We start from the raw sequence: 14,383 nt of genomic DNA on the forward strand, positions 1-14,383 counted from the left end.
ACAGTGTCTAAGCAAAACCTTAGACATTGTAAGTGCAGGGTAGCCATAAGAGTATATGGTCTGGAAGTTTGTCAGACACAAACCCCACAGTTCCATAATGGCTATACTGAAATCTGGGAAGTTTGGTATCAAACTTCTCAGCACAGTAAATGCACACTGATGCCAGTGTGCAATGTATTGTAACATACACCCAGAGGGCATCTTAGAGATGCCCCCTGAATACCAATCTGACTTCTAGTGTAGGCTGACCAGTTTCTGCCGGCCTGCCACACACCAGACATGTTGCTGGCCACAAGGGGAGAGTGCCTTTGTCACTCTGTGGCCAGGAACAAAACCTGTACTGGGTGGAGGTGCTTCTCACCTCCCCCTGCAGGAACTGTAACACCTGGCAGTGAGCCTCAAAGGCTCATTCCTTTTGTTACAGCACCCCAGGACATCCCAGCTAGTGGAGATGCCCGCCCCTCCGGCCACTGCCCCCCCACTTTTGGCAGCAAGGCTGGAGGAGATAATGAGAAAAACAAGGAATCCCCACCCACCAGTCAGGACAGCCCCTTAGATGTCCTGAGATGAGGTGACCCCTGCCTTTAGAAGTCCTCCATCTTAGTTTTGGAGGATTCCCCCCAATAGGATTAGGGATGTGGCCCCCTCCCCACAGGGAGGAGGCACAAAGAGGGTGTAGCCACCCTCAAGGACAGTAGCCATTGGCTACTGCCCTCCCAGACCTAAACACACCCCTAAATCTGGTATTTAGGGACACCCCAGAATCCAGGAAATCAGATTCCTGCAACCTGAAGAAACAAGGAGGACTGCTGACCTATAAGCCTGCAGAGAAGACTGAAGACGACAACTGCTTTGGCCCCAGCCCTACCGGTCTGTCTCCTGATTCGAAAACCTGCAACCAGCGACACATCCGACGGGGACCATCGACCTCTGAAGCCTCAGAGGACTGCCCTAGACTAAAGGACCAAGAAACACCCGTGAGCAGCAGCTCTGCTGAACAACAGCAACTCCTTTGCAACAAAGAAACAACTTTCAAAGACTTCATGTTTCCCGCCGGAAGCGTGAGACTTCACACTCTGCACCCGACACCCCTGGCTCAAGATCCTGAGAACAAACACCACAGGGAGGGCTCCCTGGCTACTGCGAGCCCGTACGTAGCCGGAGACGACCCCCCTGAGCCTCCACAGCGACGCCTGCAGAGAGAATCCAGAGGCTCCTCCTGACTGCAACTACCTGTAACAAGGGACCCAACGCCTGGAACCAGCACTGCACCCGCAGCCCCCAGGACCTGAAGGAACCGAACCTCAGCGCAGGAGTGACCCTCTGCCTAGCCCAGGTGGTGGCTGTCCCGAGAAGCCCCCCCCCCCGTGCCTGCCTGCACCGCTAGAGTGACCCCCAGGTCCCTCCATTGATTCCTATCTGAAACCCGATGCCTGCTTAGCACCCTGCACCCGGCCGCCCCTGTGCCGCTGAGGGTGTGTTTTGGGCGCCTACTTGTGTTTCTCCCCTCTCACCCCCCCCCCCCCCCAGTGCTCTACACCCCACCCCCCCCCCCCTGGTCTGTCCCCCGAGGACGCGTGTACTTACCTGCTGGCAGACTGGAACCGGAGCACCCCTGTTCTCTGTAGGCGCTTATATTTTTTGGGCACCTCTTTGACCTCTGCACCTGACCGGCCCTGAGCTGCTGGTGTGGTAACTTTGGGGTTGCCCTTGAACCCCCAACGTGGGCTGCCTATGCCCAGGAACCGAGACTTGTAAGTGTCTTACTTACCTCACAATCTAATCTTTACTTACCTCCCCCAGGAACCTTTGATTTTTGCACTGTCCTCTTTTAAAATAGTTTATTGCCATTTTAACAAAGACTGTATATGATTTTGCTTTTATTCAAAGTTCCTAACTTACCTGTGTGAAGTACCTTGCATTTTATGTGTTTACTTCAAATCTTGAACCAGTGGTTCTTAAAATAAACTAAAAATATATGTTTCTATATAAAAACCTATTGGCCTGGAGTAAATCTTTGAGTGTGTGTTCCTCATTTATTGCCTGTGTGTGTACAACAAATGCTTAACGCTACCCTCTGATAAGCCTACTGCTCGACCACACTACCACAAAATAGCGCATAAGAATTGTCTAGTTTTGCCACTATCTTAACTCTAAGCGGAATCCTTGGACTCTGTGCACACTATTTGTTACTTTGAAATAGTATATACAGAGCCAACTTCCTACAGAAAACAAATAACTTTTCTGGGACAGTTACCAGCACAGACAAAGCAACTGCCTCGTTAGACAGACAGATGAAGATGCAGCAATTTGCTCACAAACTAAGCAAACGAGAGTCAGTTTCAGATCGGACGTGCAAATCATTCCTAGGAATGCTCTCCTCTTCAATCCCTCTGATTCAAAACTGCAGACTTCACATGAGACTGCTGCGAGAGGAGTTACACAGGCAGTGGAAACAATCCCAGGGCTCCTTCGACATCATGCAAACCACAATAGCCATGCAGTCCTCCATACAGTGGTGGACACAAAGGAAGAACTTGGCAAAAGGTCTAACTTTTCTGTCTCCAATAATGGACTGTGTAATAATAGATACATCCCTACATGGCTGCGGTGCGCACTTAGAGGACCTTTCCATCAGTGGAAAGTGGGACAATCACGATAAGAAAAAGCACATCAATTACCTCGAGTTCAAAGCCATAGTTCTAGCGCTATGTCAGAACAGACCGCAACATGTACATACACTACTTAAACAAGGGGGAACAAGATCACAAGCATTGTCGTATCAAGCACAAGAGATTTGGCAGTGGGCAATTCTCAACAGGATATCTGAGCGGAACATCTACCAGGAGCATCAAATGTGCTGGCGGACACACTGAGCAGATTGTCCTCAACCTGCCATGAATGGGAACTCGACCGTCAGTCACTGCAGAACATATTTGCAAATGGGGCACAGCAAAATTACACCTCTTTGCCAACAGGAACAACCGCAAATGCCAGTACTACGCAAGTTGGCGTCACCAACAAGATTCGTGGGAGATGCATTTTCGATCAGATGCTTGAAGATATTTGCCTACACTTTCCCCTAATTCTCTTAATCCCTTTCGCAAACTCAAGAGGAAACCATGCAAGATCATTCTCATAGCCCCCAACTGGCCCAGACAGTTCTGGTACGCAGAGCTTCTACTATCGGAACATCCACATATACAGCTGAGGCCCAGTCTTACATTGCTAACAGTGCACAATGGCCAGATCCTACATACCAATCTGGAGCATTTACATTCAACAGCTTGGCTCCTAAATACATGAGTTTCAAAACCTAGACATCCCATCTGATTATCGAAATTCTGGCTAAAGCTATAGCGGATTCCACAAATAAGTCATATAAATTAAAATGGAACTGTTTTTGCTATTGGTACCAACAAAATAACTTGAATCTGCTTTCTTCAAGTCCAGAGCAGATTTTACCATACCTTTTTACAACTAGCAAGGTCTGGACTCTCGCACTCATCCTTAAGAGTTCATCTAGCAGCAATATCCCGATTTAGAAGAGAGGACAGTACGCCATCTCTCTGGTCCTCGAGGATTATTAAACAATTTATGAAAGGGCTTTTTAGTCGTGCACCTTTTGGACCTATACATAAAGCAGAACTAAAATACCTCACAGGGAAAACTGCACTATTACTAGCTTTTACATCGGCCAGAAGACTGAGTTTGCTGAACATGACTTACGTGGTGAATTTGAGGGAATGCAGGAACATCTTAACACAGGCACTAGCACCAGCAAGCACACAGGCATGTACCGCCATGTGGAAGCGTTTCTGTGTCTGGTGCAAAGTTTATCTACTGTATAGCACACAAATACTTACTTGTTAGACCTAGACATGAGTGGTTTTAAATGCTTGTTAGTATGAGTCCACCTAACTGTAGTATCTAGATATAGCAGAGCAGAAGACACATCATCCACTATTTTCTCACGAAGAATCATAAAGCAGTTTCTGAAAGGGCTGTTGAAAATATTTCCTCCTATATAACACCCTCAGCTGTCATGAGAGCACAATGTTGTGCACCAGCTTATACTAATTCTCTTAGATTTGATTCAGCATTTAAGGTTCATGTCTCGGAAGACAGTGCTTCTTCTGATGCTTATATCAGCAAGAAAAGGATATACAGGCTTTTATAGTGAAAGAACCCTTTCTCCGATTTACAAGAGACGGTTGCTTTACAGACCAAACCTGTATTCACACCCAGTATCCCTACTGACTTCCATTTGAATGAACTTGTCATACTGGGCTTATTATTCTCAGCACTCGTTTGATGTAAGCTGATATGTTAGCCTTTATATGGCCAAAGGACATAAGTTCTTTGCACCAACTGTTTGTGTTGATGAGCCAGCCTGGAAGGGGCCGACCTCTGTCTAAGCAGGGGATACCACATTGTCTGCCAACCTGTATCCCCTTCTGCCACAGCAATGTAAAATGTCCACTTCTGGGAAGAGTGAGGGTACATTCCACCTGAAGCATTGCTATGACTCCTGTATTCTATGCTAATGTGCCCTTGCAAATCATCTGTCATGGAACTACCTGAAAGGACAGGCACGTTCACAAAACACTGTTGTCTGGATGTGAATGCCTAAGCTGACAGTGAGACTCTCAGTGAGACTGGCAATCCTCTGCAACCTGTTTCAGTAAAGGTGAGCCCGCTTACTGCATTATAATTGATGTGTTCTTCTTACTATTCTGATTCAAACATGATTTTAGGAAAGGTCCAGTGCTGAAGAAATTGTTTAACTGTAACTCCAGTTCTCCAGCATTGTTATCTTTCATATATACACATAACGACCATCCCTCCTCCAATTCAGAGGCTCATTCATTATGTGCTCTACTTTGAAATCTGAGCTATGGTGGTAAAGTAGGAGAGCTAGCATTTCCCTCTCTTTGACTGAAGCTTGCATATTTTCCAGTGAGGTTGATGTGCTACTGAAACACTTGTTGAGTTCTATGGCCATTTTAACACTGTTTACTACTATTTAGGATTACAGGGGATTCCCAGCCTAACTGGAAAAGATTGATTCAAGCATGTGCATAAACAAAAGATACCAACTCTGGAGAATTGGAGTTACAGGTATTCAACTGATTTCTACTGGCTACATCTCAATCTCTTTTCCCTCCTTTAGTTTGCTTAAGGTGCTTTAAAAATGTTTCAGTGCCACAAAGACTGCAAGACAAAATGGCACCAAACTTGGAAGATCGCAAGATCTTAGTCCAGAAAGCGTGTTTTTGGTGATTTGGTGTAAATCTGTTAAATAGTTTTTGAGAAATTAAGTCTCAAACGTATATTTCATGCTGCTGAGAATCTGCTGTGCGGACGGATCCCAAGATGCTATCTGGCTGTCACCACAACAATGAATTGGCAACTCATCTTAGCACTCGAGACACAGTCCAGAATACTAGGAAAAAACTTTTTTAAAAGATACAAGAAGTTGAGGTGCGGTAGAAATCTCCTCCCCCAACCCCTTACATCCCCATGCTTGGAGTTGTGTGAGTGCTGGAGTCCTAGAGGGAAAAAACTTTTTTGAAATAAATTTTGCTGCAAATTGTCAGTGGATCCGCAAATCTGCAGGGGGAAAAAAAAATGCGCAGACTCCTGGTGGCGTGAAGAAAGGGGAGCAAGGCATGTGGAACGCAAGTCATCGGAATGCAGCTAGGTTGACCAGAAGGCAAGTTATCACCAAAAGGAGGAAACCACTGTAAAGGGCGACTGGTCGCCCATTAGTAAGTGGACTTCTGAGCTCTGGAGGACTTCGAGGGACATGAACCCCTGTGGTAGAATCGCCTCACCAACCCTGTGGACCGAGGAGTAATCCCAGGAAGAATTCCATCAACCACACATCATCTTCACCATCCTGTATCCCTTCCATCGGTACTGCTCCAGTAGAAGTCAATGGCGAGGAACCATTGTCAATGGAACCGGACTGGAGACTGCTTTTCTTGTTGATGTAACTGTTTTTTCGGACCTTGCTGGTCCTCTCGGCTGGTTCCCTACCAGAGCTGGTCACCCAGAGTAACTCCAAGTAACCTCTCTTCCACTTATCCAATGTTTTCTTGAAAAAGTTTGTATGTCAGATTTGTTGGTTTTGCCAGTGCTTGTTTAATAAGTGAAACGCCATTTTCTAAACCTTATAAAAATGTATACCTCTTTTAAATCTTTCTTGTTTTGGTGTCTAAAAAGTCATAAAAATTGAATCAATTTTATATATTGATATCAGATTTCTTGAGTGTCTTGTTTCTTTCTTGCTCAATTATGTTGGTGCTGTTTAAAATGCTTTACACAATTTACTTTGTGCAAGCCTGACTGCTCGGAGCCACAACTAGTTGAGAAGACTTAACAAACGAAACCTGACTGGTCCTAAAGTGGGTCTCTCAACCCCACAATATAATACTCCCCAGGTTACTCACAGTAGTCAGCTTAACTATAACTAATACCCTGCCATGCTCAGTGTTCTCAATGATGTAATTTTCAGATGTAATTCGGTAGGTTATCAATGCAGTCATAGAACATATCATGAGTGATGTAATATGTGCAGGTACAAGCAGTGCCAAGCGGCAGGGGGAGGTTGGCCGCACAAGGTGGGTTGAGAGCAGAGCCTGGGCAGGGTCTGGCCACAGGCTGTACGCAACATGGGGGAGCCTTAGTAAGGTATGGTAGTAAAATTACTTTGTTTCAGTGAAGTTCTATGTTTTTTTTTTTTTTTTAACAAAGGTGAACGTGATGTTAAGAGTTGTAATAATATCTTGCTTTACTTTTTTTTAATGATAAAACATGAGAAATTCACTGCAAAAAATAAGTTATATATACCCATGTTATAGTTGGGTGAAAATGTCAGTTAAAACGTTACATGTTAAACTTAAAATACTAAATGTCACCAGTTCTAGTTAACTGAAGTAACTAACTCGCACCCTCGCCATGCACTGCTTATTACCTCATATATAACACAATACATTCCAAGACATTACTCATAACACGTTCTGTGACTTCATTGATGACATCAGTGCGACTTCTGAGATTACGTCATTGAAGACAACCCTGTGCATGGTGGTGAATTATAGTTTTTTTTGGAGTTTATAATGTAAGTTTTTAACTGACATTCTCACTTAACTACGCCATTTTAACCTTTATTTTTTCTGTGTGTGTGTGTGTGTGTGTGTGTGTGTGTGTAGTAATATAGGTGACTGCTCATCCTTTTTGAAGTTGTACTTTAAGTCTTGAGATGCTTTGTCTTGAATCATGATGGAGTGCATTTTAACTATTCTGTTTGATCAATCTTCCTTTTTACAGAGGGTTTATTAATTACAGAGACAGTAAGCTGACAAGAATTCTCCAAAACTCCTTGGGGGGCAATGCAAAAACAGTCATCATCTGCACAATAACGCCTGTGTCTTTTGATGAAACTCTTAGTACTCTCCAGGTAAGACAAAGTTACACGCAAGCACTTTAAGCGTGTAGGCTTAACTGCCTGCATTTATGATTGAATTCTTTTGCTTTGAGAGGTGATTTCTAATTGAAGCCATCTCAATGAGTATTATCCTCCAATTTAAAGAATATAATTTTTACTTTGCACTTTATTTGCTAGAAAGGCAGTTTCATAGTAGCTTAATACTTAACTATTTTCGGTCACTGGCGAGTCTTATCTCTCTGTAATACTACAATGTGCAATATTGATCTGCATATCATGGACATGCAGTGTTATTGTAGAAAGCTCAACTCAAAAGCATAGGAGCCTAACTGTTTATCTCTTCAGTAGGCTTGTATGAGCCAGTTTGAAGTAAACAGGTGGTTTCTTATTCTTCTCTTAAAATATCTTTGCAATATCTTTGTACTATTCTAAACTAATGCAAAGTATGATGTTGCAGTTTGCCAGTACTGCCAAAAACATGAAGAATACACCTCATGTTAATGAGGTATTGGATGATGAAGCTCTTTTGAAGAGATATCGAAAGGAAATTTTGGACCTAAAGAAGCAATTGGAGGAGCTGGAGGTATGTTAATATAGAGCTAAAAGCAGAAAATAATTGATGGAACGGTACTAGATGAAGATAAGTTGTATTTTCTTAAAAGTTTTAAGGCAATCACGTTCTTACTGTTTATAAAACTTTATTTTCACTGATGAGCTGTTAATGAAGTAGTGTTTTAGATTTGGAACTGCTAAAGAGAAGCCATCTCACATGTATAAATCTTAGAATATATTTAAAACTGAAGTAGGGCATGGTTATGCAAGTTATTGTACTTTTGCATTTTCAAATCGCTTACATATTGGTCCTTTGTATGCACACCTCAATTCGACATGAAACCCAGAAGCCCCATTTAAAAAATACCCAGAATGTAATTACAAATCTTATTTATCAACAGCATGTATACAGTGACTCTTCGTAAATGGGTTTCATATCAGAGTGAGTCCTTTCTTGTGGGTTGAGGGCTCATTCTAGTATAGTAGTGGTTTTTCTGACCACATTGAGCACAAGACCTCAGATGTTGTGATTTTGAGGGACAATTGCATCAGGGTTATAGATGAGGGTTTTTATCAGCTGTCCTTGGAGTTATACATTTACCTGCTGTTTTAATACATTATTTATTTGGTTTAAATAAACAAAAATGTAGCAATTAGAAGAAATGGTAGTATTTTAGGAAAAGTGCAATTATCCAGTATTGGATCTTTCATAGATTCACATGCTTGTATATTCCCAGTCATCAAAGTGGGAGTCCCACGGTATCCTATAAAGCTGTATGCAACAACCACGGAGGCTACAATGCAAATAGGCCTTAAATTTGCTATATCCTTGTTCTTTCTTAAACTGGACCAAACTTGAACCATAACCAGTCAGGCAACAGCACTCTGTAGAACACTCCCAAGAAAGGCTCTCTTTCTCAGATTTTCACTGTACGTCGAGTGTGAAGGGAGTCTCCATGAGCTCTGCTCAGTTTTTTCCCACAAATTACTTCAAAAAAGTATTGGATTTTCATTTATTCCAATTATGTCTGATTCTAAAGGCCTCTTTCGTTCCCACAAGACCTGTGGGAAAAAGAGTCCCTGTGGATGTTCCACATAAAAATTGTGTTTATGGCCTTCACCCTACTCATAAAGCAAGGAATGCAAAATCTGTCATACTTTTCCACCTAAGACTTTGAGAAGCGGAGAGGGCAGGTTATTGCTGTGACTACAGAAAACTAAATCCCAAAAAACATCTTCTGATGAAGATAGTGACTGCGCCTAAGTCACACAAGTGATCTAGATCTTTCGAGGGAACTTCTGAGGAGAGCAGAAAATCACTTAAAATTCACCACCAGTCGAGGGATTCTAAGAAAAGAGAAAAACACTTGTCTAGAGGTAGCTTCATCTGCCCCAGCAACTCCATGTAAGCCACAGGAGCAAAAAGTTAGTTACCTCAGACACGTCCACGTCAGGAGGAAAAATCTTTCCTAACCTCATTGATGACAAAATCAGTCTATGGCAGCATTGTTAACGACAACCATCACCACCGTATCGTTGGCGAGACTGTCTACACTAACGAAGACGACCACACCTTTGCTTCGGGTTCTCATATCGTCCACGAGAACCTCTGAAATGAAAGGCGCCTCACTTCCAGCGGCGACTGTTTCCCCAATGACGACTGTAAACATCACATCGTTGATGTCTTCAGTGCCTAAGACCTCGTCGACGACACCGTTGACGTCAACACCACTGTCGACGATACCACAGACGTCGACACTGTACACAAGATAAAAAATGAAAATATTCTGTAAGCCTGCTCTGGCATACACATCGAACATTTCACCTCTCCCAGGTCAACTTTTAGACATGGAAGAGTCAGATGAAGAAGAACCTTTTGGACCAGCTCATAGTCCTTCAGAACTCCATGTTAAGTATCAGGAGGAAGAGTATTATGAGGGTGACCAGAGTCAGGACTTTGAAGGATACTATCATCAACCCTCTACACTGAGCACCAACAATACTATTCGAATCCCCATCGCTCTCTGGAACATGTATTTATGCCTTGCTTTTTAAAGGATCTTCAAGACATATGAGACTACAGATAGCGTTTCCCTCCACAGACTGGGGTACCACCATCAACCCCTCCATGTACAGTTCCTATTCCATTATCAAATATCCCGCCTCCAGCTATGCCTAAAATGACGCCACCTTCATGTGCTGTCTCCCGTCCCAGAGACGATCCTTCCACATCGGAAGATGAGGCCAGAGAAGAAGGCGAACTACCGGCTCAACCAGACTGGGATGATTACAATATCCCTACTCCATCGCCACCTCAACACCCTCCGGCTGACACCCCTCCAGAAGACATTGCTGTTTTTTTATTGTATTATGGCTAGGGCAGTGGAAAGATTTCACCTACCCATAACAGTGAAGCATTCGGATTGCTTCCCATATGATTTTAAGGACCAGGCATGGAAATCAGTAAGGTCCATCCCAATCATTGACCACTTATGGCAGGAGGGTAATAGAATCATGAAGAACCTTGCTACAGTACCAGCAGTCCTGCCCCGTATGAACAAAAAATACAGGGCCCCTGATGATTCCCCTGCATGCCCCACAAGACATCCTAGGCTGGATTCTGTTGTTGCTCAAGCTGCGCAGAGAAGATCTAATCCAGCGGCTCCCATCTCAGTACCACCTGATAGACGGATGACACCTTGACACTGTAGGCAAAAAAGTTTACCTCGTGTCGGCCGTTACAGTGAGGGCTGCTAAGGCCTTGGCTATCCTGGTACGATATGACAGGCAGATGTGGTCCGACTTCAAATCTATGATGTATCCCATTCCAGGGGACCAAAGACTGGACGCGTAAAAGATCTTACAGGAAGGAGAACGGGCCTCTTCTGAGATTGACACAGCCATGGATATCGCCTCAGCAGGGTTCAGGCAGCTGGCAGGTGTTCAAAGCCACTTCATTTCAACCGGAAGTGCAAACGAAGATTCTGGATATGGCTTATGACTGTGATATGCTCTTTGGCAAGCACATAGACGAGGCTCTTCTTGCCATTAGACAGACACTGCCAAATCCATAGGTGCCTTATAGTATAGAAGATTGCTGTTCAGAAGGACAGAGGGGTGAGGTTTTTCTAGCTATAGAGGTTCATACTACTGCTCCAACAATTTCAACCTTTCCACTCAATACAGAGCACCGCAAACGTATTGTCAACCAACGACGACTGGTTTCTCTGAACTGGGATCTCGCCAGAGATCCTCATCAATCCAGACACACAGGACGCAAACAATGGCCCAGTCCAAGTACCAGCTTCTTAACCTTCCCATCATCAAGTAGGGGCAACATATCTAAAGATCTCCAACTGGAAAACTATCACCTTTAATCAATGGGTATTGGACATAGTTGCTTATGACCACACCTTGGAATTCACACTAAAACCACCAAACACCCCCCAAAAGGGGCACATTCCCCTTATCTTCACTTACTGAAAAAAGAAACCAAATTGATTCACAAAGTAGCAGTAGAGAAAGTTCCAATGGCTCAGAGGGAATTCCTATTTTTAACTTGTGTGATGAAAACGGGGGAATGGAGACCTATTCTAGACCTGCGGCATTTAAACAAATACCTCCGCAAGTAAGCTTTCTGAATGATCACTTTCAGACGTATTAAATCTCCTAAACAACGTAGACTATATGATCTCTCTTGACTTGGAAGATGCATACTTTCATATCCCATTCATCCTAAGCATCGCAAATATCTTCGGTTCACAGTAGCTAGTACTCACTATCAGTTTTGAGTCCTTCCTTTTGGACTCAAGTCAGCCCCATGCATTTTCACCAAGTTTTTAGCAGCCGTTATCTGGAAACAAGGTTATCCGTTTTTTCCATACCTAGACCACTGGCTACTAAAAACGTCAACCCCACAAAAAAACACTCAAAGCGACAAAGGACTGCCTTACGCCCTTTCAAAAATTAGGTCTCAGTCAATGAAAAAATCTTTCACTATACCCACTCAGAATGACGTTTCCCAGAGCTGTTCTGGACACACAGCACAACAAGGCTTTCCTCACAGAGGAATGACAAAAGTGACTGACTTCTTTGGCCACAACAATATCAAGCAGGAAGTCCATTTCAGTGAGGTTCTAAAAATCGGTTCTAGCTGTCTACCATAATCAACCTAGTCCTGAATGCACGTCTCAAAATGAGACCGTTGCAAGAGGAATTGCAAGTTCAGTGGAACCAATCAAAAGCATTGTTCGAAGATCGCATTTTCGTTACTCCAAAGATGATAAAGGCATTGGACTGGTGGGCTCACCAATCTCATCTTTCTCAACAGTTCATAATTCCAACAGATGCATCAATGGAAGGATAGGGATGTTTTCTTCAAGATCTGCAAATCCAGGGGAAATGGTTAAACCAACAAAAGCTGATGCACATCAACAGCCCGAAACTCAAAGCCACCTTTCTTGCATTGCAGGCCTTCCTCCCAAGGATACAAGGCTTTTGAGTGCTGGTGCGGACAGACAACACAACCAGCATGTATTATATCAACAAGCAGGGAAGCATGAAATCCATAACACTCTCACAAGAAGCCCACGAGCTATGGAACTGGCTAGCAAGCCACAACATCTCCTTGAAGGTCGAGCACGTCTCAGGAACACATAGCACGTTAGCGGATGCACTCAGCAGGGCCAACAGCAATGGTCACGAATGGGAACTGAATCAAACCCAACTAGACAAAATATTTGCAACATGGGGGAGGCCAACTCTAGATCTTTTTGTAACAAACAGAAATGCCAATTTAACGCAAGTCGGTATCTCCTTCCAGGATCTTGGGGGAATGCCCTTTCGATGCAATGTCCTGGATCTATGCATATGCTTCCCCCCCCCCCCCCCCCCCCCCCCCAAATCCCATTGTTTTTCGAAGTCTTTGCCAAGAGGAAGGTAGAAAGAACCCTGTTGCCTTATATTAATTGCTCCCAAATGGCCCAGGCAGTTCTGGTACACGGAGCTACTCCTGATGTCAGAAGCCACGCTGATATGCCTCCCACCAACTCCAGTGCTACTATCAATGCATCAAGGGGAGATATTTCATCCTGATCCGACATCACTGTACTTGCATGCATGGCTCCTGAATTATAGCATCTGAAGATCACTCCAGAATGTAGAAACGTACTTTCTAAAGTGAGAGCGGAAAGTACAAACAAAACCTATTGACCTAAGTGGAAGCGGTTCTGTTGTTGGTGTTAACAAAATAACTTACACCCTTATGAGGTTTCTTCAGAACAAATATTACCTTATCTGTTAATGCTAGTGAAATCCGGGCTCATGCATTCCTCAGTGAAAGTGCATTTAGCAGCATTTTCAACATACAGACGTACTTCAGACGAGGCCTCCCTTTGTTTATCACGACTAATTAAGCAATTCATGAGAGGTTTATTCAGTGTCTTTCCTCCAGTAATGTTGCCCCCTCCTGAATGGCACCTCAATTTAGTACACTCACAATTAATGACCTCTGTTTGAACATCTCCATAAGGCAGACCAAGTTTCTTACTTGGAAGATAGCTTTCCTACTAGCGATCACTTCCACCAGAAGAGTCGGTGAAATCCAAGCTTTCACTACACAAAACCCTTTTCTACGTTTTACTGAGGGTTTTGTCATTCTCAAAACAAATCCAAAATTCATTCCTAAAGTTCCTTCTCAATTTTATCTCAACCAGATATTCTCCGAACATATTTTCCCAATCCAACATCCCCAGCAGAACAGTCCCTCCACATGTTGGATGTAAAGAGATATCTTAAGTTCTGTCTTCAATGAACTAAAACATTTTGCAAGTCTGATAAGATATTAATGTCCTACGGACCTGGGCGACAGGGCACTGCAGTAACAAAGACAACAATAGCAAGATGGCGATCGGCAACCATCCAGTTCTGCCATTCTGCAGCAAGAAAACCTCTAGAAAGGCAGTCTAGAGCACATTAAACGTGGACAGTATCTACCTCTGCTGCTCTGTTTGCTGGAGTTCCGTTAGAACAAATATGCAGTGCTGCTACTTGGAAGAGTACCCACTCGTTCATGAAACACTACTGCCTCCAGGCCATGCATAGAACTGATGCAGCCGTGGGTCAAGCAGTTCTACGCCATTTGTTCCAGTAAGGTGAGCCTCTATAGTAATTAATCTTATTTCTAATACTTATTGCTATTTCTGTATACAGTGTTGGGTAATTGACTACTTTATATAAGTTATGATATATGATGGGAAAAAATTATTTCATACCAACCATCTGCTACGATTTTCTTACTCTGCATAGTTAATTCTGCTTCTTGTTCTGATTCAAGCATGTGAATCTATGAAAGATCCAATACTGGACAAGAAATCTGTT

General features: G+C 43.4%; 1 protein-coding gene across 5 annotated transcripts in view; it reads left to right on the forward strand.

The window, feature by feature from the left end:
- The window catches only part of CENPE (centromere protein E), a 1,295,748-nt gene that overhangs the window by 114,297 nt on the left and 1,167,068 nt on the right, over positions 1 to 14,383 (forward strand). For all 5 annotated transcript variants that reach the window (XM_069241483.1, XM_069241500.1, XM_069241509.1 and 2 more), the window contains exons 11-12: positions 7,336 to 7,465; positions 7,911 to 8,036. In XM_069241483.1, coding sequence (XP_069097584.1) covers positions 7,336 to 7,465; positions 7,911 to 8,036 — 256 coding nt within the window. The remainder of the gene's footprint in view (positions 1 to 7,335; positions 7,466 to 7,910; positions 8,037 to 14,383) is intronic.

Source organism: Pleurodeles waltl, chromosome 1_2 (assembly GCF_031143425.1).
Source record: "Pleurodeles waltl isolate 20211129_DDA chromosome 1_2, aPleWal1.hap1.20221129, whole genome shotgun sequence".
NCBI classification, from domain to species: domain Eukaryota; kingdom Metazoa; phylum Chordata; class Amphibia; order Caudata; family Salamandridae; genus Pleurodeles; species Pleurodeles waltl.